At 38.9% G+C, this 24,947-nt stretch overlaps 1 protein-coding gene across 2 annotated transcripts in view; it reads left to right on the top strand.

Annotated features, from left to right (window-relative positions):
- The window catches only part of ppp1r16b (protein phosphatase 1, regulatory subunit 16B), an 89,830-nt gene that overhangs the window by 40,879 nt on the left and 24,004 nt on the right, over positions 1-24,947 (top strand). For both annotated transcript variants that reach the window (XM_042405543.1, XM_042405544.1), the window contains exon 3: positions 20,667-20,737. In XM_042405543.1, coding sequence (XP_042261477.1) covers positions 20,667-20,737 — 71 coding nt within the window. The remainder of the gene's footprint in view (positions 1-20,666; positions 20,738-24,947) is intronic.

Here is a 24,947-nt window from a genome sequence, read left to right as displayed (position 1 = left end):
TTTGACAACTGTAAACTGCCCATATTCTCTGGTGCATCATGTGTTGTAAACAAATCACTAAAGGTGTGAGCAGTTTGTTAGGAGTGTGTGTGTGTATAGACCCCTAGAATAGAAGAATTATGGCTCTGTCTGTCCATCTCTCATTATACAAAATCTAATATTATACTTTTTAGATGTTGAAGTATGTCTTTGCATTTTTTCACTCTTAAAAGAAGTTGCAAAATCCCGAATCATCCCTATTTTCTATTAGATAAAGTAGCTTTGTGCGGATTCCTGTCACCTTACGTGTGAAAGATTAAAATAGAGCTGAAACAATCAGTAGATTCATCAATTAGTTGATTAGTTGAAAATGAATTGGCAACAAGTTTGATCTATTAATCTTTTTTAAGTAATTTCTTAAGAAAAAACACCAAAAATTTATTGTCTCTAGCTGCTTATCTGATTTTCTTTTTATGATGGTAAAGTGAGTATCTTTTGGACAAAACATGCAACTTGAATATGTCAACTTGAGCTTTGGGGATTTGCAATAGACATTTTTCACTATGTATATGATTAATAAAAAGTTAATCAATACATATGATATGCAGATTAATCAATAATGAAGATTGACTGACCAAAAGGACCTAATTAAAAAACTGGACACCATGATACAAAGACATGCTCTGCCGAGAGCTCAGCTGTCCACTCAGACTTTAAATTACTCAGATCTCAATTAAATCTATAAAGCAATAAAAACCTGCATTTATTGCATCTACTACTGACTACCTACTGACATTTGATAATATCATAGGGCTCTTTGTGGCTGCATTATTCACTCAATCATGAGGCCTGAGGATGAGTGCGATCGTTGTTAGTATCCCTGCATCTTTCCTGTCGACAGAATTAAGCCACTTCACTTAAAGCCAAATCAAGGCTCCTTCACTGCCGGCTCTTTGCTTTTTCTTCTAGCGTGATCATCGCTGATTTTTATCTGACATTTCTGAGCAGTTGATTACTTAAGTGGGATTTGCCATTTCATGCCCTAAGCAGTGCCGTGACAATGACAGGGTTGAGAGCTACAGATAAAATGTATCCTTGCATTTGTGGCATCTATCGAATAAGTCTGTGATTAGGAGTGCTAGTCTTACACTCCTGACATCAGTGGATTTGAGAAACTGTGTTTTTATAACAGCCTGTCATCCTCCCCATCACACTACTGCTAGATTTTGAGGTTTTTGGACATATTTTCCCTTTTTTATTTTTATTTTTTTCATGTCATCCCTCTGTGATTGGGGCTGTTTTTTATGGATTCTCAGGCAGCCTCTAGGTCAACAAAACGATTCTCTTTTTGCTTTGTCTCTCTAAATTAACATTCCTCCGTAGGCTCGTCAGACTCATCTCCTCCCGGCGTTGCTGCTCTGCCCGGCACACACTGGCACTGCTGTCTCTTCCCTGCCATGCTCGTTCACGTGCCTCAGCCTGGGCGAATGGGGCCTGACTCATCCTGGTCATGTAACATCATTTAGGATTAAACAATGCAGGGGGAAAAAAGTAAAAATACAAAAGTGGAAGCAACCTGATTGGTTGAGTTAGTATTGATAATGTTGTGTGGAGTGTAAATGTTTGTGATAGCGTATCAGGAGTTGGTGCTGTCAGTTGAAAGAACAGGAAGCAATGGACCGTAGAATTATTAGGATTTTGGCTTATTCAGTTTTATAATTGAACATGTTTCTTGGCTGTGTAACTGTCACACAGCAACAATGGGTCATTTGTTGTAGTTGACCAGCTCACTGACTACAGTATATCTGCTTCGCTATGTCCTCTACTTGCACTACAACACACATTTACCTCTTTTCATAGGTGCATTTGCTCTCATAAAAACCACATTATTATAATTATTACAGTTATTCATTGCTGGTTTAGATCTGGTCTTTAGTAAACTGTACTGCACTAAGCGGTAGTCTACCAACAAGCTTGCTGAGATCTCCCTTCTCCCTCTCCTCCCTTCCACATCAGTCAAATCTCCTGGGAGAGCCCCGACTCTCAAGTTAACTCCTATTTCCATGGTAACTGAGGCAGACAGAGAGGTCCAGGCAGCCATGGCCCAGAGCTACTAAGCTGCAAAGGCACAAATTGTGCATCATCATTGCTGCTGCTGCTGCTGCTGCTGCATGGGATAGTATGTGGGTGACAAACGGATGTGGTTGTGGCTGCTGGGCTAAGTTGCCCTGTCATCAAGTAAAACTGTCATGGGTATAGTTATAGTTCTATGAATGTAACCAACATGGTTATAAGCATTTACTGACTTTATATTATCAATCATTTTCAGCAGTCTTTTATTTGAGGAAGTTGATCTGGAGAAATAACCAAAACTGGTACAATTGTTCTGTGTATCCAACTGGCAAACGCTCAGTTAGAACCGTCTTATTATGCAGACAGGGGAACAGATTTGCTTACTGTGACAAAACATGCTGTCACTAATCAGGTCCTTTGAAATTTGCGCCGCTTGCTTTGAAACAAGTCAACATCTCAAGCAGCCCATCAGCCCTCCCACGTCCTTATCAGCGACTGTGATTGAAGCCCACCTGCCTGCTTGCTGGCCTGCTGAAGGCTATTAAATAGCAGCGAGTCGGCCTTGATCCACAACTGCCAATCTCCCAAATGCATGTTCAGCACCCTGCCGCTCCCATTCACCCACCGCCCCCCCCCCCACGTTTTCTAAACCAGCTCATAACATCTTCCAGCGTTTCTCCACCTGCCCACCTACCTCCCCCCCTAATAGTGAATGAACAGCCCTCCACCATAAATCCTGCAATAGGATTCTGGATTATCCAACAAGGATTAGACCTCACCAAACCAAACAAGGGCAGCGTGTCTCATTTACAACACAACAACACAGAGTGATAATGTCAAACCCTAGAGGTACAGTGAGTGACCCCAGAAATACCTGTGGACTGAGATGATTTATTCAATGCAGAGTCTGAAAGTAAAGTTTAAAGCGTTTTGATTAACCTGATGAGACACAATTTCATGTTTGAAGTAAAACTGCCCCGAAGGAAAGCCTCAAAATTACAGCATTCAGATCTTGAACTGAAGTGTTACATTCAGTTCATATCTGACAAACATCATGAAGATGAATGAGCATGTAAATTGTGATTGGGAGGTGAAAATGTGCATTACTTTTGCTTCTTGATAACTAAAGCTAAATATATTTGGGATTTGCAAGAATTTGAAGTCAGAAAACAGATTAGAGACTAGATTTAGACTTGATAAAACACCCAAAATAACCCAGCCTTACTCATTGCTACCCTTATCAGTTGTTATTAAAGCCAGAAAATCCAAATGTTGGCAATGGAGTGGAGCTGAGCTGGGATGAACAAATGGGAGCCGCTACAGCTGGTTACAGCCTGTCAATCCCAAACAATAAGCCCTAAAATATAACCGTCTTTAACCACAGAAGGTAATTTTCAAAATTGCCACCACAATATACATTAGACAAAGTGAAATTGGCTTTTGATAATTGATTAATTTTGTTTTTCTTAAAGAATAGTTGGCAGTTTTAAAGTCAAAAGTTTTTTTTTTTTTTTTTTTTTTTTTTTACCAGCTTCTAGTGGTCATTAAAGGAACTGCATCTTAATACACTTAAAGCCTCCCTCCACTCAAAAATGTGTCTTTCTTCTTGTTCCTTAAGTTGTTATATGTGCAGAGTTTGACAATAGTTTTCATGTTCATCTGCTGAAAGTTTCTCTGAAAATCTGAGTTAAAGGGCTGTACCTATGAGCATGATTTGTGATATCACAATAGTTCGGAGCCAATCAAGGGCCAGTACTTACACTTACACAACTTACACTAGTGTGATATACATACATATACATTCTTATACACTGAGAATGAACTTTACAGTGAAGTCGGGACATCTTGTATCTAGCAGTTGAAGTTTTGAAATGAACAATATTTACATATTCATAGATTCAGAATTTTCTAATGATGTTGAAGGAGTGGATGTCATTTTAAAGATTATTAACAAGGTAACTGACCTTTTTTTGTGTAAAAAAATAAATAAATAAAAAAAATGTCTAGACACAAATTATTATTCTGAGCAGAGGTTTTTCTCTATTAAAACATGTCTGGAGGGCATCTTTATCACTGAATGATGGTGGTCGCTGCTGGGCTCAGACATGTCAGGCCACATGCCACTCAGGTCTTACAGATGGATTTTAGCTCTTTGTTTGATTTGTCATTAACCATCACTGCAGTCTGTCCTGCAGTTACTCCCTGACAGTCTCTTTCGCAATAATCAGTGGAAGCTGGTTATCTTGATGCCTTTTAGTAAGCATGCTGGAGCTAATTGGATGGGGCACTGCTGCATCCTCTATTATTACTATGTTACTGAGACAAACAATACTGATGTTTGTCTCCATAACTTAATGTAGCTCTCTTCTTCTGTAGATAAAAAAAGCCTGGTCTTGAACACTACTTTTAAAAAATTGCAATTGTGGCACAAACTTTCTTGATTATGTCAATATACCTTTATCTATAATGTGAAATAAATCCTTCAAAAAGTAGTTGAAACTCAACTGTAAGAGTCAATGTGGTAGTTTAAGGTAACTTGTCTTCAGGGTTGGAAGATTGCTTGAGAGGAGAAGAGTTCTGATTGAAATGTTTTGTAAATGGGATGTTATTTTAAATGGTTATGCCTCTCTTCATCTGTCTCTGTACCTGATGTGACTGATTATTAGGCCTGCTTTAGTTCCTGGTCTGAGTACATCATATAAGGTCTCTTACAGTAAATGGTCAAGAAATTATTTTGTAACTTATTTTGTTACGTTTATTAAAAAAGAAAATATCTACATTATAACATTATGAATCCTGGTAGTGTGATCCTAATTAGTTTGAATATACATTAGCAGCTCAATCTTAAAGCTAACAAGACTCGGTCAAAACCTGTATATGGCTGAAAAGAAACACAGGAAGTGGCAACTAAGCCCCCAGAAAGTGCGCCACGCTTTCACAGAAGCCAATTGGTTGTGTTTGGAATCTCATACTAACCTACTGCCTACTGCGTACTCAATCAGTATGTACTGCATACTACCTACTAAATGAACAATTAAGTACGCCAATACCAACAGACTGTCCACACTAAAGTATACTCAAGCAAGACAGTCATGTGACTGAATCAAGTGACTGCATCACATGACATCATTTACAACATCTGGTCTCACCTGGCCAGTGGCCCTTTCACATCTCTGAAAACGTCGCAGCAACTTTCCAAACAGGTGTTATTTGGATAAACTGACCACATATTGGGAATCTGAATGGTTACTCTCTCACCTGGAAAAAATATTAAAACTTAATGAAGTGACCAAATATACAACAGCTTAATCGCCATCGCTGCCAGTTGGTGCAAAATGCGTTCTGGGATACTTAGCTTCAGCCACCTTTGGGCAACGAATGGCGTAATCTCAGTCACTCAGTCAGTGACATTGGCTGGCCCCGCCGTTACGGTCCAGCCAAAAAGGAACCCAGACACTGTTGGCAGTGTCATATGGAAATAATCTGTGAAAAGGCTCCATTATTTGAGATGGGTTTAAGGCATTTGGAGTTAATCTGATAAAGTGTTTTCTTCTTTAAGTGTATTTTCTAATAGTGCCAGCAAACATTTTTGAACAAAACAACTGGGAATTGTCAGTGTGTCCATGAATGTCAATGGGCTAACTGAAGGATTTCTCTGTTAATTACATTATCAGACTTTTGGAGTCAATTCCAATCATCTTTTCCAATCGAAATGTGAGATCATTGAGGTATGTGACGTATTCCTTCAGTGTTAATCTGATGACGGTGACCCAGAGAACACCGGCTGTATCCCAATCCACAGTTTGTTGTGTCTTCCAATTGCCTTCGCTGCTGTGCTATTTAACTACATCTGTTAAAGCAGCGTAACATACAATTAAAGTCCCTTAAAAGCTCATCATGTGGAGGATAATTATAACACACAGTGGAATGCTAATTATATCAATGATCTTCTCTCCTAACGTCCTACTAAAACCAATGTCATTTAGCTGCTACTTATGGACGTGCCAAGTGGCCTACTTTCTGCACAGTCGACAGGAAGGCAGAGAAGGCTACCTCGCCTGAAGAGTGTTTGGAACATATTCACATTATTATCTGAAAACTGCTGCACTGTCAAAATGTTTAGGGCTATTTTGTTGTGCTAATGTTAAAGTAGCTTATTTGTGGGATCTAATGCACACCCATGAGTATGTGTGCTACATCAGCCTTTTTTCATTTGCAGTAAATTTGTGAGCAAGATGAAGTCAAAACTTAGTATATGGCTGGACTGTGAATGAAACGCTAGAGGGTTTTTAATTTGTATGTCGCCTGGTTACATCAGACATGGACATAGTCAGCATTTGTAAGATGTTTGCCTTAATGCATGTGTAAGTTCATTTATTTGTACAGCAGTTTTCATACAGTAGTTGTAACTCAAGGTGCTGTACATTGTACTAGATGATAGTTGGATGTAGACTATATGGTGCTGTTGTAAGAAGGGTTGAATTAAGTGTAAATGACCCCAGTACAGTGTGTTTCATGTTATATCGCTTTTATTTTTTTTACTATGAACATGGAAGTGCTTTATTTTAAAAAGACACTAGACCCATGTAACATGCGGACATTGACAGTAAGACGGCACACAGATCTTCTCACGTAAATGTCACAACACAAATAGGCTTTATTTGGATAAACTGACCACATATTGGGAATCTAAATAGCTACTTTCTCACCTGGAAAAAGTATTAAATCTTAATAAAGAGACATTAACAGTCCTACAGCACCCTGTTTACTAGTGTGCACATGTGAAACGCAACTGTGTCCGTGGACCTTCTGCGGGTTGGTGCTCTCAGTGTTGGAGCCTCTGTGTGAGAGGCTTCAGTCGGTAAATGTGTGTTTTTTAAAACTTATTGTGGGACTGCACTCAGTCCCGCTGAGAGGCTGAGTGCCTGCGGACATGACTATGGAATGGCTGTGAATGCCCCCTGATGACGTAATAGAAACTGTTCACCCCAATTTATTTTGAAAGAGCAGCAGCCAATGGGGAAACTCCATCACTCAGCCAGCTGAGCAATGGTGCAACTTCATCACTCAGTCAGTCAGTGATGGACAGACATTCGGGGTTATAAGGCTGGTCTGTGAAAACATGAATGAAAGGGGGTGTGCCAAATCTAAATGATGACTGAAATGAATCAGTCAAATACCTCAGTATTGCGAGCTAAACTAGAAACATTCAGAGAGCAGAGTGGCCTCTAGATTACTTAATCTATTGAAGTAATCTAGTTTGGTGCTAGTTTGATTTGTATTTTTGATCAAATTGGTCAGTTTTAAGTACCAAAAACAAGAAAGAAAATGTTATTTATTTTTCAACAGAAGCAGCACCACTTTAATGTGTGTTCTCCAGGGGCGTACGTTTTTGGTACCGACTGACTATGCTCATGAAAACCATGCATGCACAGCAACACCGAATTGGAATCAGTGCTAACATTAGCAAGCTTGGCTAACTAGCTGTCACCGTCCATGTGGAATACAAACTGAACAGCAAAATGTTTTACAGTGCACTTAGGTCTGTGAAACATTGGCTTTATGTTATTTACTGTGTATTAGAATCTGCCCTCTCACCAGCAAATCACTGTTTCAGAGGGATTATAAACCGCTGTGACATTTTAGGTATATTACATAAATCATTCTCTCATAGGTATCAGCTAGTCTTGGTGATTTAAGGGATTCTGTGGCAGCCATTATTGCTGCACAACAAATATTTACCTCCTCAATATAGCAAGGAAAGAAAATCAATTCTCCCCTTGGACACTCCTGCTTCTGAACTCACACAGCCCCTCATATCACAATCCTTACTTGATCCTCACTTCACTGGAGATTCCACCCTTATCGGTGATCATTGCCTGTGAGATATGAGCCTACAGGGGAATCATTATGAGTCAGCATCCTGAGCTAAACCCGAACAATAAGAACATCCATGCTATTAACTGTACTATACAGTCAGCTCACAAACAAAATGTTCCTTTTTCATGACATGAGACATGCAGGTGTTGTGTACCTTGTTTCTTGCGTCAGCTTGAGAGTTTAAAACCCTCAGCCAATCTCGCAGATCAGAGCATTCGTGCATGCAATATGCTGTGATGTGAGGCGCCCTCTTCAATTATCTGACAGGGATTTCCTGAACAGGAATAGGTCGGCTCATAAAAATGAATCTTAAAATGAACTCTCTGAAAGATCCTAATCTGTGTAACGGCAGAGTTAGAAGGTTATAGCGCTTGTACAAGAGACTCAGTTTCACAATGTGACCTGATATGATCAATGAGAACTCTTTATATAAAGCTTGATGGTTGATGGTTGCACAAACCAGGCTTGTAAAAGGACAAGTATTTAAATTTCAATCTCAAGTTGTCACTGTGATTAAATGTTTTGTCCCCGGTTCAAACCAGACTTTGAATGGAAGTTTAAAGACATTTATGTTGGGATAATATAAATGCTGTGACCCTTCATTGTCAATAAATGTGTTAAATACAACATAGGTCCATATTAACAACTAATCATCTTGACTAATTACTGCTCCTTAATCACAGATGATGCAGTTTGTAGTTAAATTTCTTGTCCAGTTAAAGGATCCTGATTTCAAGGCAATAATTGTCTAACAACAGGATAGTGACTGAAAAACAAAATGTCCATTTAGAAATTATCATGGAGCAGACACTGGCATCCCCTTTGCAATGAGTGTTTAATAATGAGTTGCAAAGTGGAAAGGGGTTTTCGGGCACCTCTGGCTCCAGAAGTAAAAGTCCCACAGACAATGTTACATGACTAATGGTTGGAGCACTTCTATGACTTAATTGACATGAAACTCTCCTGGTTGAATCAACAGTGCAAAAGATCCAAAATATCTGGTTCTTTTGATTAAAAGGTACATTCAAATTCATGAAAACACAAGTGAGGTGCATTTCTGAAAGAAACATCCAATCACAGATCTTGAAATTCTGTCACGTGCTCCGCTAATGGCAGGCAAAAAAAAAAGACTAAATGAACTGCACTTATATATAGCACCTTTCTAGTCTTCTGACAACTCAAAGCGCTTTACACTGCATGCCAACATTCACCCATTCACACACACATTCATACATTGATGGCACTGATGGCTGGGAGGAGAATCTAATGAATTCACACACACTCACACACCGATGGGAGCAATTTGGGGTTCAATATCTTGTCCAAGGACACTTTGACATGAGGACTGGAGGAGCCAGGGATCGAACGGCCTGTCTTTTGATTAGTGGACAACCTGCTCTTACTCCTGAGATACAGCCACCCCTACAGTGTTGAGAAAACTGATTTTACAATCTGCAGCTTAAATCAGATCACTTTCAGATTCTGGATCAATTTTTGGATGAATTCAGAAATCTGGCTCTGTGTTTTACTCACAAAATGCAATGATGAGCGTTTAAAATTCACTGAAGCTGTTTCACACCTCTGACTGGCTTCTTCTCCATAGCAACCCTGCAGAGGCTCATGGGTATTGTTGTATTTAGAGCCATTTGCCATATCAAACTGACGGAAGAAATAGGATTTCTCAGAAACAAAGCTGAAATAATTAAAACTGGTGACATGAATATAAACCTCTAGGGTCATTATTTTGGAGCCTCACATTTCTATGTTTAGTAATATTGAGTAAAAACTTAAAGAAATCTTTGAAAATGGTAATTCTGGGGAAAAATACTTCCAGGACCATTGACTCTTTATAATTCACGACTTTATTGGGGGGGAAAAAGTGTGAAGTTTGCCTCAAACAGAGGCTTTTAGAAACATGTGGTGCAGAACAGCACTTTAGCCTCAGCTTTTTTTTACATTTTTTTTTTTTACAATATCCTAACCTGAGGGCAGAGACACCATCGCACCTGCCTTGTCTAATACATGTTTCACGCACAGTTACTCGTGTAGAAAATTTCTTTTGCACAAATACATACAAGTACGTTAAAGCAAAATATAACGCACTGGGGATTACTGTAGTACTGCTGAACATTCAGGCATGACTTGCCACAAATATACTGTAAATGAAATGGTCAGATACACTTATTTGTTCCATCTCTAAATGTAATAAGTCTGCTGAAAATCTCTGCTGGTGACAAAAAATGGACTATAATTATCCGGAAATCATGATCTCTGTAAAATACTTCCTCCAACTTTCACTTTTACTTCATAAAACTTTGTTCATATCTACGTTACAGTTAAGAGGATTTATAGTTTTAATAAGAGCAGACTTGGAAAACTATAAAAACATTATATTAGTGTTCAGACTCTGGAGCCCACATCATTGATTTGGACTAATGTCTTATCAGTAATCATCTTCATCAAAGTTATGACCTAAATAAGTCCTGTGTAGTCCAAGTCATTCACTCGGGACGTTTCCATCTACAACACTTGCACGCACGCACACGCTCAATCACAATTACACACGGTATTGTTGAGGCACAGTAAGATAACAGGAAGGAAGGGTGGGTATCTCTTCCTGTGCTGTTTGTTGATGTATGTTTTATCATTTGGGAAGCATCTAGTCCAGCTCCCTCTCCTCCCTTGACGGGAATTTATGGGATCTGCCCAGGAAGACATGCACGAGATTTCTGCAGCGTCGTGCTGCTGGCTTGTGGAGCGGTAGATAATCACCATGGTGACCCTTCGATATAATGGATTGCTTTTTAAAGATTTTGGTGTTTGTGCATGTGTGTGTTCTCGGTCCCATAGGGTGGTGGTACAGACAGATGGGAATCAGACTCATGGTTTGTGTCGCCAACTCAATTTGACTTTCTCCCCTCTTTTTCTCTGCATAGTGTCTGCCTGTCTAATGCAGAACAACATTTTATCTTCCTCTCTCCCCTTTTAGGGTTTATATTATGTATCTTCTAAAATTCTCATTTATTTTTTTAGCATAAACCTCATATGCCATGGTTGAGATAAAAGTACAGACGTTTCACATTTTTATGTGCTGCTGATCATCAGGCCAGAATTTTAATTTGTCAAACAAGTTAGTTTATGAGCAAAAACCTGCAAAACTAATGACTCATGCTCAGCTGTTTGTTGTGTTTGGTACTAATTATCAAATATTAGCATGCTAATACACTAAATTAAGATGGTGAACATGGTAAACAAACCTGCTTAACATCAGCATGTTAACATTATCATTGTGAGTATGTTAGCATGCTGATGTTAGTATTTAGCTTAAAGGACTGTTGTGCCAAAGTACAGTATAGCCTCATACTGTAGCTGCTAGCATGACTGTAGACTGATAGTCCTGTTTGTCTTTGTTAATTGATTATCTTTTGGAATTTGGACTGCTGGCCGGACAAAGCAATCAATTTGAAGATGTCATCTTGAGCTCTTGGAGATTTTGATGGACACATTTCACAATTTTTTTTTAACTTAACTCGGGGATTACTTTGTTAATTAAAAAACTAATTGAGTGGACATCGATAACGATAATAGCAATTGCAGCCCTCATGCAGTTTGGGCACAGATGATTTCTGTGGAGCCCTGTTAGGTGTCTCATATTGCTTTGTAAACTCACACATCAAAGTGCTAATTGCCAGATTATTTTTCTACATTTATTTGACAAAAGGCTCTAATTAGCATTCAGCTGTGTTTGTGATTGTGATTATGGAGATAAAGTCCTGCTTTATGAGGTTTTGACATTATTTTGTCTCTCCCATGTGTAAGCTAATGTGTCCAGAAAGTTAACTGGTAATTGCAGTATGTTAATTAGTGAAAACCTCCAAAAGGGATTTGTCTGTTTGTTGTTATTGTGAATGTGAATGCGTTATCCTCTTTTCATTTTAAAAGACAGAATGTTTCTGCCATCAATCTTGCAGCAGGGAGGGAATGTTTATGAGCTTTCTTACTGTGTTTAAATCTTTATTTAATCAGGCAGTCTCATTCAGATTAAGATCTTTTTTCCAAGAAAGACCTGAGAACAAAAACCATTCATAAGATAAGAACACAATCAGCAAACAGAACAACACAACTACACAATGAACAAGGAATTAATAGAAACAGTTAAAAGAATCATAAAAAACACCACTTCTGCTAACATTAGTGCATACCTGAGGGATATCTAAGGTGAAGTAGTTACTGTAGTTACTTGATTTAATTGAGAGAAGAGATGTGAGTTAGTTAGAAGCTTCAACAGTAGAGCTTTATAGAGCTTTATACATGAGATGGCTATTTCCTCTTGTCTGTAAGGAAGTCCAACCAACCTGTTGATACAGAGAACAATAAGTGTGAAATTTGTCATTTGTGATAAAGCGTAATGCACAATGATGCACAACCGCTGATGTGTTGATGGGTCAGCATGACTGTACAGAATATCTCCATAGTCAAGGACAGACATGAAGGTTGACTGCATAGTAGTTTTATGGTTGAAAGAAGATAGACAACCTTTAATTCTATACAAGAAGCCTGGTTTGATTATTAATTTTCGAGTCAAATGTTGAATATTAATCTTGAATGATAGTCCGCTGCCAAATTCTGATGTATTTGTATGACTCAGCAAGAGTATTATGGGTGCCATTTAAAGTTTTAATGGCAGGATAGTCAGAGTCACTGGTGGAGGAGGAAAATACCATCTACTTGGTCTTTTAAACTTCTTAAAACTAGTCTGTGATTAAGGAGTGATAATTGGAAAGCGTCAAAGGCAGACTGAGGACGAGTCAGGGCCTGGGCTGCGGTGGAGCCTGGGGTATATAAAACTCTGTCATCTGCAAAAAAATGAACATTGAAGTATTGATTAGCAACAGATGAACAGTTGAAGCTGCAGACATATTATTACATAAAAGACCAGAGTAGAGGAAATAGTGATTAAAAGCTTCAACCATGGATGATCTATCGTAAATTTGACCAGATGCAGTACTTGTTTGATTTGTGGTGGGAGATGTGACCGTGACAAAATCTTTAAAGATGCTATAGCGTTTCAAGATTTGGTGGAACTATCACAGACAAAGAGAGCTGACTGGTAATAATTTGATTTAGCCTTCCTAATCATGCTGGTACAGATGTTTCTTTGTTCCTTAAAGGTTAACCAGTCCTCAGGGCTGCCACTGGATCAGGCTTTGGACCAGGCTTTGTCTCTGTTGTAGATGGCATTGGAGAGTTGTGGGGGAGAACCAAGGACTGTATCTGTTTTTTTAATTCTGTGTGTGTTATGAGGGGCATGTCTGTCAGCAATAACATTAAAAGACTGTGAAAAGGATTGGGGTTTGTACTGTATGTGTGTGACAAATCACCTCTTAGCGGTTTGCCCTTGGAAATACTTATGACAGGTTTTGATATGAGAGGAGTTCTGTCAGCCCAGCACACATACAACCCACATACATGCATACAGTACCTACAAATACATTAAATATACTGAATAACATGACTAACACAAGGAACTCACTGCATTTACTGAAAGATAATGCACATCTAAACTGTGCAGAAACATCAGTGGTTAGATTTTCTAAGAAAATGTAGTTTGTTGCTGTTTGGTTGTAAAGTCTGCTCTCTCCTTTACTATTTTAAAAGAATAACAAATAAAAAAGAATATTTCAGGTTTTGATATATTCTGAACTTGCTTCAGTATTGATTTATTTGTATGTTACTTAGTATATCTTTGCAGATCTCTTGATTTGTTTTGACGGGTTCTGAGATGATAAAGGAGTCTAACATCACTGCACACACACTCATGCTGTCATACACACACCTTACACCCAGGCTCATGTACACACACTAACTCAATATTTTAAGTGCGTTAGTTTACATAAAAGGTAGAGAATTCAAATTTTATAAGCACTTCATTGACTGTTGTTTATACAAATTGAGTCCGACAGACCAAAGATTGAAAACGAATATTCCAGACACGGGGAAAAAAAAATATCTAACAACAAAACCTAACATAAAAGTGCATTTAAAAAAAGAATAGAAACAAAACAGAGCAACAAAACATTCATAAATATTAAATGAGAAAACAAGTATTTGAAAGTGTGTTTTTCAAATTGAGCCATCTCTGTCTTTCTCCTCGAGCTGTTTACCCATCCCTCTCAGTCTTTCCCTCACATCACCCTCACCTTTAGATACATCGCACATCATAACTCAAATCCATTTCATCTTGACTAATGCATCTGAGAGCAATTCAGCACCAATACATATATTTTGGCGCAGGCCTGCCAAAAACCAATCAAATATCACAGCAGTTTGGTGGCGAGTGTGTCTGTGCTGCATGTGCTTCTGTTAATCTCACTCTCTGTCCGTGCCTCTGGTTCCTTGTACATATTTCAAAAATGCATAATTTCCAGCCTGAAGAGCAGGCAGAGCTATCTGACTTCTGCCTCCATCCAACAACATTAGACAATTGTCACCTTCTGATTGCTTTCCTGGAGTCAAACAATGGTGAACAGAATGTGCTTTTACAACACTGTGTGCATGAACTCATGCAGACGAAGATTTACACACACACCAGTGGCCACCACGTGAATAAGAAATAACATAAAAACAACAATTTCTATCCACATACCTTCATTCAGGTGTAATTGTGTCTTGACATACACACACTTACATGCCCCTTCTGCAGCAGAGCTCTGTGTATGTAAAACCAATCAGTATTTAATGGAGACAAATAGCAGGGTGTTGCAGCGGGGGAACTGGGCAGTGACAGGGTAGTGTTTATCTAGTGCTGGTGTTGACTCAGGGTCTGTCACTCATTTTTATTTTTTTATTATGGAACTGCCAGCCTCTGGATTGTTTTCAGACATGATAAAATATAGAGTTTTGTTCCAGCTGAATGCAACAGAAATTAGATCTGTTATCTGATCAGAGCAGCAGAGCTGCTGGAAAATTGAATTTCTGCTTTAGTTACATTCATTTTTTTCCAGACCAGGACTAGAGAGTATTTGTGCATTTTATATTTAGTTCTGTGTTAGGAAGTGTCAGAAGGGTTCAACTTTTTTGGCACTTCAGACAACAATGACAATAATAATGTAAATACTTGTGGAGATATTCTTTATGTTGGTGGCTTTGACTAGATGAGGTTGTTTAGTTTGCTTTATATTTTTAACATTTTGTGTTTTGTGATTCATTTCCCTAATGTGTTTGTCCACTATTTTGCGTTATTTTCTTTGTTACATCCTTTTTTATATACTTTTGTGTTGAAGGATTGTGGTTTACTTTGCCTCTTATAAAGATTGTCAATGATAGGAGGTTGTAAAGACAGGTTTTGAGACAAATTTTAGTATCAAAACTTGACATTTGCTGATGTTTTGGACAGATAATCATTGTCTGTCTTTAATGTCCATTTTCTTTCTAAAATACGAAGAATGACAAGAACGGCTGGGTGCATCATGTAGTGTGTTTAAGCTGCAACATGTATTTTATTACATCAACTGCTAAAGAGCTTGCTGGCAAACTATCTTGCAGTTGCATCCATTTCAGATTCTCAAAGCCTCATAGATTTCTGTGTATCATGATGTCCATCCAAAATAAAGGAGTCCCTGTAATAACTGGTCAGAAGGAACAGTGTCAGGATATTACTTGTCATATGTTGTTGTAGCATCCTATAGAAAGTACAGAGACAATCTGTTTAACGCTGTCTTTCTAAATAAAGGAGTTATGTCAAGACAGATGCAGTATTTATTTCATACCTCATAACTAATTTAGCCATTGATCCTCAGTAGAAGCATTGGAAATGTTAGCAGAATGAACCTGGGGCAGTGATGAATCTGTTTGTGTGGACATTTGACAGGTTCTGTGCTACTTTATGATATGTGTCTTTTACTTGTGTGTGTATGTGTTTGTCTGGTCACAGACATGAGGACATCAGTAGCATGTGTGTGTGCATATAATGGAGGTCCTTCAAGCCTGTCTCTGCGTCTTCTATTGAGAGTGAAGCTCCAGCAGCTGTAGTGCTCGTTGACAGACAGGTGGCTGATGACATGACTGTAATAAATCATCTTGTGGATGGAAAAACGGAGGCCTTCTTCCAGCACTTGATGTGGCCACATTTATTTATTTATACCTTATGACATTTGATCAAAAATATAAAAAATGGCATTGAAAACTGAAAATATTCAGTATGAATCATAGAGGTTGATTTCCAGTTTTATATCCAATTTCAAAACTATTATTATTCCATTATGTAAATAGATTTTAAATTTACATTTTTTCATTTCATTTTAGTCCTACTTTCTTTATTTCATTATTATTATTATTATTATTACCTCACGCTTGTTTTATTTTTATTTTTATATGTTGCGTTTGTGAAAGCAAATGCCAAGACATGTTCTTTGTATGTTTGCATACTTGACTAATCAGCAGATTCTGATTATTCTGAGATATTTTCTTCATTTAACATGTGACCATATTCAACCAGAAGGCATGATTCAAGCTCCTCTTATAGTAAGTGTCTGTGTTACTGAAGCATTTTTGTGCAAAACACAGAATCCCCATCAGTTGTAGTGTTGCTCAACAGCTGCTGAATTTTGACATCCTTGTGTACGGGGGCGAGAAAAAGGTGAATTTCTACTTTGAAAAATCAGTAAAATTCTATCATGACCTCCTGAAATCTGCGACTCACTGCTGTAGTAATTAATTTCCTCCAGTAAATTTAAGAAGCAGCACCAAAAAGGAAAGCACAAATGAAAATAGTTCAATCTGTTTGTTTTCTGTAGGTGCAACAGTGGATTGAATATATTAGAGGCTCAATGCGTGATAAATGCATCTTCTTCTTTTCATCTTCATTACATCCTAAGTGCATTTACATCTGAATTATCAATTGTTCACTCTGTTCAAGGGTTTTTTCTTAATTAAAAAAGGAGGAGACGGTGCCTACAGTACACAGCTGTTCTTGCTTTGTCATCGCAGCCAACATCAGCACTTAAACCTCCTTTATCCTTATCTCATTATTTCACAGACAAGTTTCAAGGTTCAAGAAAATCTTTATTATCCCTGAGGGGCAATTTGTTGTACAGCCAGCAGTACCACACAAACATCACACCAAACAATAAATACAACAAAACACATTAAGTATGAAAGGCAATAAATACAACATAACATACAATGTGATAATTACAGTGTGTTGTTTAAAAGGCCAATGGCAGCTGGAACAAAAGAATTCCTAAGCCTATTGGTCCTGCAATGGCTTGTTTACTTCCTTGCTGTACATAAAACTGTGGTGTGATAGAGGCATTCTTTGGCTTTAAATCAGATATTTCTCAGAAGAGCAGACTGTCTGTCGTGTGGACCGTAAGAGAGTGGACTGTATCTAACATCAGTTAGATAAGTAGGACTGAAAAATGTATCACATTCCTTTTAGTACTGTTACTTATGGTTGTTAATTCAGGCTTTTCATGTACTTGTATTAGAAATAAATACCATAGCCATTTATTGAGTGTTACAAAGTGACTGGAACATGCACTGGCTTCCTGTGGGCAAAAAGATATTAAAAAAAAAAGCAATCAATTATTTTCAGGAAACCTTGTGCTTGTCACATCCTCCGAAATGGATTTTTATTAAATGCAGTTTTCAAGGCATTTTAAATTCAGTTATAATCCACTTATGTAGCTAAACATGACATTTAGATACCACAGTACAGAAAAACATTTGTATGTAAATTAGGGCTGTGCAATATGGACAAAATCAAATATCACAATATTTTTTGACCAAATACCTCAATATCAATATATATAGCAACAATATTGTAGGAATGACTATTGGAGCTTTCACAAAATATTTACGCAATGAGATTTTTGATAATAATCATCAGTAATGTGGATATAATGACTAAATGGATAAAGGCAAATAATAGAACAGTTAGAACAGTCTGATAAGTTCAAAAAATTACATCACTTTACTGTAATGCAGCCTTTAAAACCAGCAAAAGACAACATTTGCCATTTCACAATATTACATTATCCAAAATCAAAGACGATATCTAGTCTCATATCCTGATATCAATATTGATATATTGCCCAGCCCTAATGTAAATACAAGAAAATGGTGGAGGATACAGCTTTCATCAGCTGCAAAAATGGTCTTAGTGGTTCCATTAAGATGTGTTGTTTACAGTCCAGCTTTTATACCGTTCATGTATATCAACACCCCAAATACCCAGAGGAAAGCAGAGATGGTGTGTGTGATGATGCAGTGAGTCTGAGCTTGCACTGTATAACCTGGGTCCATTTCTCTCTGCGCTCACTGTAATATTTCACCGCTTCCCTCGCTTAACTCTTACTGGATGGTTTACCGTTTATGCAGTAAACCATCAGTTTTGGCTGCTCCGGGCGGCTGCAGCAGCTCATTTTGTTTGGTTTGCTGGCTTTGGAATTTTAAAGGCAGCTGATGTTGGTGACGTTACTGTTGCCGATCTGCTGTGTTGTAGATGGTCATGATAAAACTGAAAATGTTCAGGCAAAGTGAAATATCACAGTTAGATGTTGATGACAGTGATGCTTATCATAGGCCTAATAGAGATCTAATAGATGCATGATTCAGGAAGTGGGATGATAGAATTAGGCTGGTGATGGCTTCTGTGCTATTATAGAAGAATCACTCTCTCTGCCACATTTTGAGGATTGCACAATGCACAAACCTCCATCTAACCCTCACTTGGACAAAACTCCTATGCTGTGCATAAATACTAACCTTCCTCTTGCTGTCATGACCTGCCTCTCTAGCATACTTGTCTTTATTAGCTGTCACATAAAAATGCAGTTCATAGCACGTGCACTCCTCGAGGAGCTCGAACTGTTCTTAACTTGAGAAAGAGTTCTGAAAAAAGGACACCAGGTGCAGCTCTTGCTTTCCATACGCCATTTACTTTCTCACACAATGGGTGCTTGAATTTTGAAAATGGTGCGAACATGGCGTGCCAAGGAGCCCAAAGCTGCATGTACTGGAAACAAAGAGCCATATACATGAACAATAAAGGATTATGATAGCATCATAATATATGTGTGTCTGTATGGACCAGCACCAATTTATGTGTTTTATACAAAGTGTAATTTCCACTGAGGATGGGGGGAACATGCACTTTTACAATCTCAGTTTGATTTATTGACTAAAATATCTCTAAACAAAGTTGTCTTACTGTCCAGCAGACAAAATCCAGATGCAGGAAAAGAGGTGAAAATGTTGATACACTCATCTGGGTGGGCCTCAGTTATTACCATGTGCTCACAGCAATTGAACTTTACTAGCTGTTCACCTCTCAGGCAAAAGAGGCTGTCGTATCTTATTAATTGAGGTTGTTTTGGCCCTAAGCAGCCTGCACATACTACTCGGGGCAGAAAGAAAAAAAAATCCTGCCATGTCCTCTGCATATTTTTAATCTATGTTTTTATTTACACTCAGTATTCTCCTAAAAACATGCTGGAATTGAACTTAAATCAAAGACGATAAAATAAAACTCTGTGCTTTTAGTAAAGGTATAAATACAACATCAGTCAGAAAGTATCAGGTCTCTATAGAGGAACCTAAACATGATTTTACCATTATAAGCACAATAACCAGTTTTATCGTATCTGATTAGCTACATGGATAAATGTATAGAAATGCAGAAAATACAGCATTTACTGTTCAATTTTATATATAGATCAACATCTGTGCTGTTTTTCCAGCTGTCTGGACTTGCAGGTGTGTTTGTATCTGTGCGCATGCATGTTGGTGTATCTAGTTCGTGTGTACATGATTGTTTTTCAGTCAGTGTAAGGGACAGATGTGATAATTATCATCCCAAATCTCATCTCTTTCAGTCTTCATAACCTGATTTATCTGCTGGTTCTGTGTGGGGGAGTTTTTTGTCTCTGTGAAATAAAGGCAGATGGCGACGGAGCCAAAAACAGGGGATAATAATGACTTGGAGAGGAGCCCTACGTGCCACCAGCACTTCCTGCTCAGGCCGGCAGGTTTAGCAGTTTTAGCGTCGGGGCAGCTGTCCTGAGTGCAGATTGTGATAGCTGATATTTAATGAATCAGGGTTCAGGAGGGGTTTATCTGTTTTGTACTATGAGGCAGACAAACAGTGTAATCCAAAGCATCATTACATCATCCTCTATGAGCAATCCCCACCTCCCTTCCCCTCCCCCACCTCCCTTACCGTCACTCACCGTTCATCCATATTTTCCCAAGGTCAGTTGGGTAACATCCTGGCAGGGCTGATGTTTTGAGAGATTGAGGTTCCTGCAGGGATGCATCACGGTGATGCCGTTTGATTAATGGATCGCAAATTGATTGGTGATGTCACAGAGTAACAAAAGGTTAAGTTGAGGTGCACCTGCAGGCTGTGTGAGCAATTAAGAGGAATGGGATAGTTTGGAAGCTTATCATGCTTTTATCCTACGTCTGTTTTGTTTTCAGTAGGCAGAACATCCTATTCTTTCTGCAATATTGATTATAACTGCAACATGTGCGTGCCTCTTAACCTGCAACTGGTGGCAGTATTTTATTCGAGCGAGTGAAGCATGCAGATAAGTGAGACCTCTAAATCTAGTTTAATTTGTAAAAGGAAACGCAGTTATTCAAGCCAGCTGAAAGAAACACTGTGTATAAATACAACTATTTCCCAGACCTCCACCTTCATTAATGTGTTTCTCCATCTTTCTTTCCACCAGTACGCTACCTGCTGAAGAACAACGTGGGTCCAGACCTCTGCAACGAAGATGGTCTCACCGCTCTGCATCAGGTGAGATTAACTGACTGTGTTTTGTCTGTTTCCACCTTTTGTCTTTTACTATGATCCGTCTCTCTCACAGACAAAGAAAATGTATCTAAAATAATACAAATAATTCACAAGTTGTAGTATTTATGGGTCATTCAAAACATTCATGACGGTATTTTCGTCTGAAACTGGAGCACTGATGAGCCTCTGTCTTTCCTGAAGCTGATAAGGACAAAATCTCCTTGTTTTGCCTCAATGGATCTTTGGTCAGGCAGTAAAACTTCAGGACTCTATTCTTTTAAAACTTTTATTAATCAAATCCAGCCTTACCACCACTGTCTCTGTCGTTGAAATATAATTAAATCATTTCCCTGTGTGATTAGTTTGCAGGGGTTGGAATTAAAGGCCTTGTGCAGAATACAATCTTGACGTTTTGTGAGACTGAAAAATTATTTTTAATAGGGAGGAAATGAGTTCAGTATTGGGGATATTTGTCCATTTTGATGAAGGAAATTGATAGAGGAGATCAGGCCTATTTTCACTTGCTAATTGGATACATTACTGGCATGATAATCAAAGCTTTCCACCTCATCCAAATCAATGCCTTGAGATGTTTTTGCTCTCAAAACTGCTCAGTTGTCTGTGTAAATAATGGATCATTACATGTCTCATTTCATCACAAATCAACCAACCTTGATTTAATATTTTTTCCTTCAGTCTTTTGGATTACATCCAGTTCTTGCCACTATATCCTAGCTCCATTTACACTTTCATTTAGTCTGTCTCATACAGTATATGAATAAAATCCAGATCAGATTTATGACACTTTCATTCCCACTGATGCTTCGCTGTTGGACAGATCACAAATCTGATTGCAATATGTTTTGGTTTTCCTGGGCTACAAATGAATGATGGCATCTCTCCAGCTCAGTGGAGCATTTCAATGCGCCTGAAACTGTTTTGTAACCACCAAAATTGCCAAAAGAATAATGGCTCGTTCACTTCTGCAGCTTAGTTGCAACAATGAACAGTTAGTAATAACAGCTAGCTTGCGACCAACTATCCATAAACTCACACAAACACATCATACAGATCATTCAATGGTCAAACTGATCAAGGATCAAATAAATGATATAACAACCCGCTACGCCTTCTGTAACAAGCTGTACGTACGTGTCTTCAGCAGACAGATGCATCTACACCTTTTCAACATCTGGTTTGAATGGGTTTGACCAATTAAATTTCACTCCATCTCGAACGCTTCTTGGATGCATTTACTGTACACCTAGCTTTTTTCAGATTGGATAGTTATTCCGTCCACCCAAACTACATGAAGAGACTACGGGCATTTTCAGACCTTGCTAGCAACCAGCTGGAGAATAAATTGAGGTCCGACCAAGACGAGCGGAGCAAAGAACGTTGTATTTGGCCAGAGGACCTTCTTCAGGACCTTCTCTTCCAGTGTTTATGTTCTTATTTCTGCCCACGACACAGCTGACCAATAAGCAGAGCGAACGTTCTTGCGTGGCTTGTAGTGACACATCTTGGTTCGCTTTGATTTTTCTCTATGTGAAAAGAAACCAAACCAAGGGAAAAATGCTCCAAGTTTACCAACTCATCCCCTGATTGGACCAGAGTAAACAAACTATAGGTTTGAAAATGCCCACTTTTCAGTGTACAAACATCTGTTTAGACTCCAGGTAACCTAAACAGACAAAGTTTCTCAAGTATAACCATCAAATCATTCTCAAACTGATCTGATCTTTGAGCTGAACTAAGCACATTCCTCAGGGGGATTCGGCAGTGACAGATTTGTATATTTCAGGTAACGGTTGACTACTCAAGCAGACCGCACAAAGCTGCTGCAGTTGCTGACAGTGCAGGTTCACCTGTTACAGGTGGGAGACGCTGAAGAAAACAACCATTAAACCATTTTGTTTGTCTCTACTACACTAAAATGTCAATTGCTGGAGTAGCTCAAAGAGTAAACTCAGAATTTTATTGCAGTCCATAAACCCACATCGAGATCTGGATGGCATCTTTATTGGCAGAGAAAGAGATGTTGACAGTGAAAAAGATACCAAGTTTGCATAACCCCTGAAGTGGAGTCGCATTTTAAAGTAAAATGAAAACAAATGAGACTTCAAGAAGGATGGCACTCCATCTTAAAACATTCCAAATGGATCTGATGCTCATTTCTTGTATCAGTTCCTGCTCTGCTTTTCGTCTCTCATCCTCCCTGCCGCCTCTTCTTCTCATTTATCTCTTTCTACAGTTTCACTATACCTCCAATACTTCATGTACTCTCTCCTTCTTTTCCTGTGTGTCTCGCCTCTTTTCGCTCTGCCTCAGCTAACACGGCCGTCTCTCTTTCCCTCTCGGCTTCTTAAAGCCTAATATTCAGGCTCCTGCTGGGAGGCAGTGAAATGAACAGGGGAAGAGAAAATTGAAGTCTATCAGTCACCACCGGTGTGGCTGGTGTTTTAAAAGCTGCGGGCCGTCGGTTGCCAAAGATCAGATTGACCTTTCGGCTTTCTGTGTGTGTGTGTGTGTGTGTGTGTACACACCTGCTAATCTGCTATTTGGATCGGTCAGCGTGCACCGTGTCTTCGAGACCTTTTCACTTGTGCTATGACTTGACAAATACCACCACACACATACACAGGAAGATGGGGACACAGTATGGAAACACACGAGGAATTCATACTTGTGTGCGCACACACACACACGCACACACTTGTGCTCGTAGTGTATTATTTGTCCTGTGTGCCAGAAGCTAGATTAAGGACAGACATAGAAACTAGAATATAGACATAGAAAGAGAACATACCTACAGAACACACACACACACACATACCATATAGCAGAGGCTGAGATAAATGAAAGAAAGCAGTGCTGATATTTCTCTAAATGAGATGTCATACCTATCTAAGGTTAGTCTCGCCTCACTGATATGAGTCATTCATCAATAGATGGCTTGAAGGGGCTCTGTGTGTGTGTGTGTGTGTGTGTGAACCAGAGCATGCACACACACTCACACACCTACACACACTTCAATATTTACTATCAGTCTTTGAAAAGAAGTTAATGTGTTGAGAAAGCACCTTGATAGCTTCAGTTCTGATAGAGAATGTATAATTTTCTATAGTTAGTTGGCTAGTTCACATTGGGGTGATGCGATGGATAAATGAAGTCTTTTTGTTCAATAACAAGACTGTGTTTGAATGTGTGTAAGGTTTTGTCGGGACCATCATTAGCACTGCGTCAAAATATGCAACCGAGACCACTGTGTTGGAAACGTTGGGGTCTAAACACAGAGGACTCAGGCAAAAAAATGCACTGTTCTCCAACACAAAAAGGTTGAATCTAGTTCAACTTTTTCCACAGAGCAACCCAACGTCATCCGGCAAGACGCTGCATCGGCCAGTCAGATACGTGCATTCGACACACACGCATTCAAAGTAGCTTCCTTTGTAATCAGAATGAAGTCATTCTACTGTTTACCTCTCAGTTATAGAAATCCTCCCTCATAGTATTATGGCCTCGATATGCTTCTCTGATCATCAAACAGCTTCTGAAACCCTCCTCTCCCACACTTTCCCGATGTTGGAATCGGGGAGACTGCGTTTGACAATAAACGCCAACTTTAGGTACTGAGGTGTGAAACTTCTCTCTAAAGCTTCCTTTTTTCATTCTTCACACAATTTCTTCTGTCAATTTTCATGTCTACAAGCGAGTGCAACACCATGAATGCCTTCCAGGAGAGACTGTCCCAAAGTGTTTTCTGTTAATCCCATTTGTGGCGATTTATCACGTCTTGTCCCTCTCTATGGCAACAAATCCAAATGGCCACAGGTATAAACAATTTTATCTTTACACGTAGTCAGACAACATTTCCTGGTTAGTTTCAAGCAAACAAAACTCATAATTAACCGCTGTTGAATGTTTCGAGCTGATAAGCCTTCAAATTAGAGGTCTCCATGGGTCCAAAATCTCAGACCCGATCCAAAACGGACCTGTGGAAAACCTACCGGAACCTGAAGTGAAACACAGACGTAATTTTGGACTGAACGCCTTCTAACACAGAGGAAAACAATATCCTTGCCAGCGAACGATTCCAAACACACCTGCCACGTGTTGTCCCATACTTGGGCGAATTGCAGCTGTTATCTCGCTCTGAGTTCTTGGACTTTGCTGCAGGACCCAGCTGTGACTGAGTGGACACAATGGCACC

Source organism: Thunnus maccoyii, chromosome 3, assembly GCF_910596095.1.
Source record: "Thunnus maccoyii chromosome 3, fThuMac1.1, whole genome shotgun sequence".
Taxonomy (NCBI): Eukaryota; Metazoa; Chordata; class Actinopteri; order Scombriformes; family Scombridae; genus Thunnus; species Thunnus maccoyii.
The sequence above is the reverse complement of the archived record's forward strand: the minus strand, read 5'-3'. Positions and strand labels throughout refer to the sequence as shown.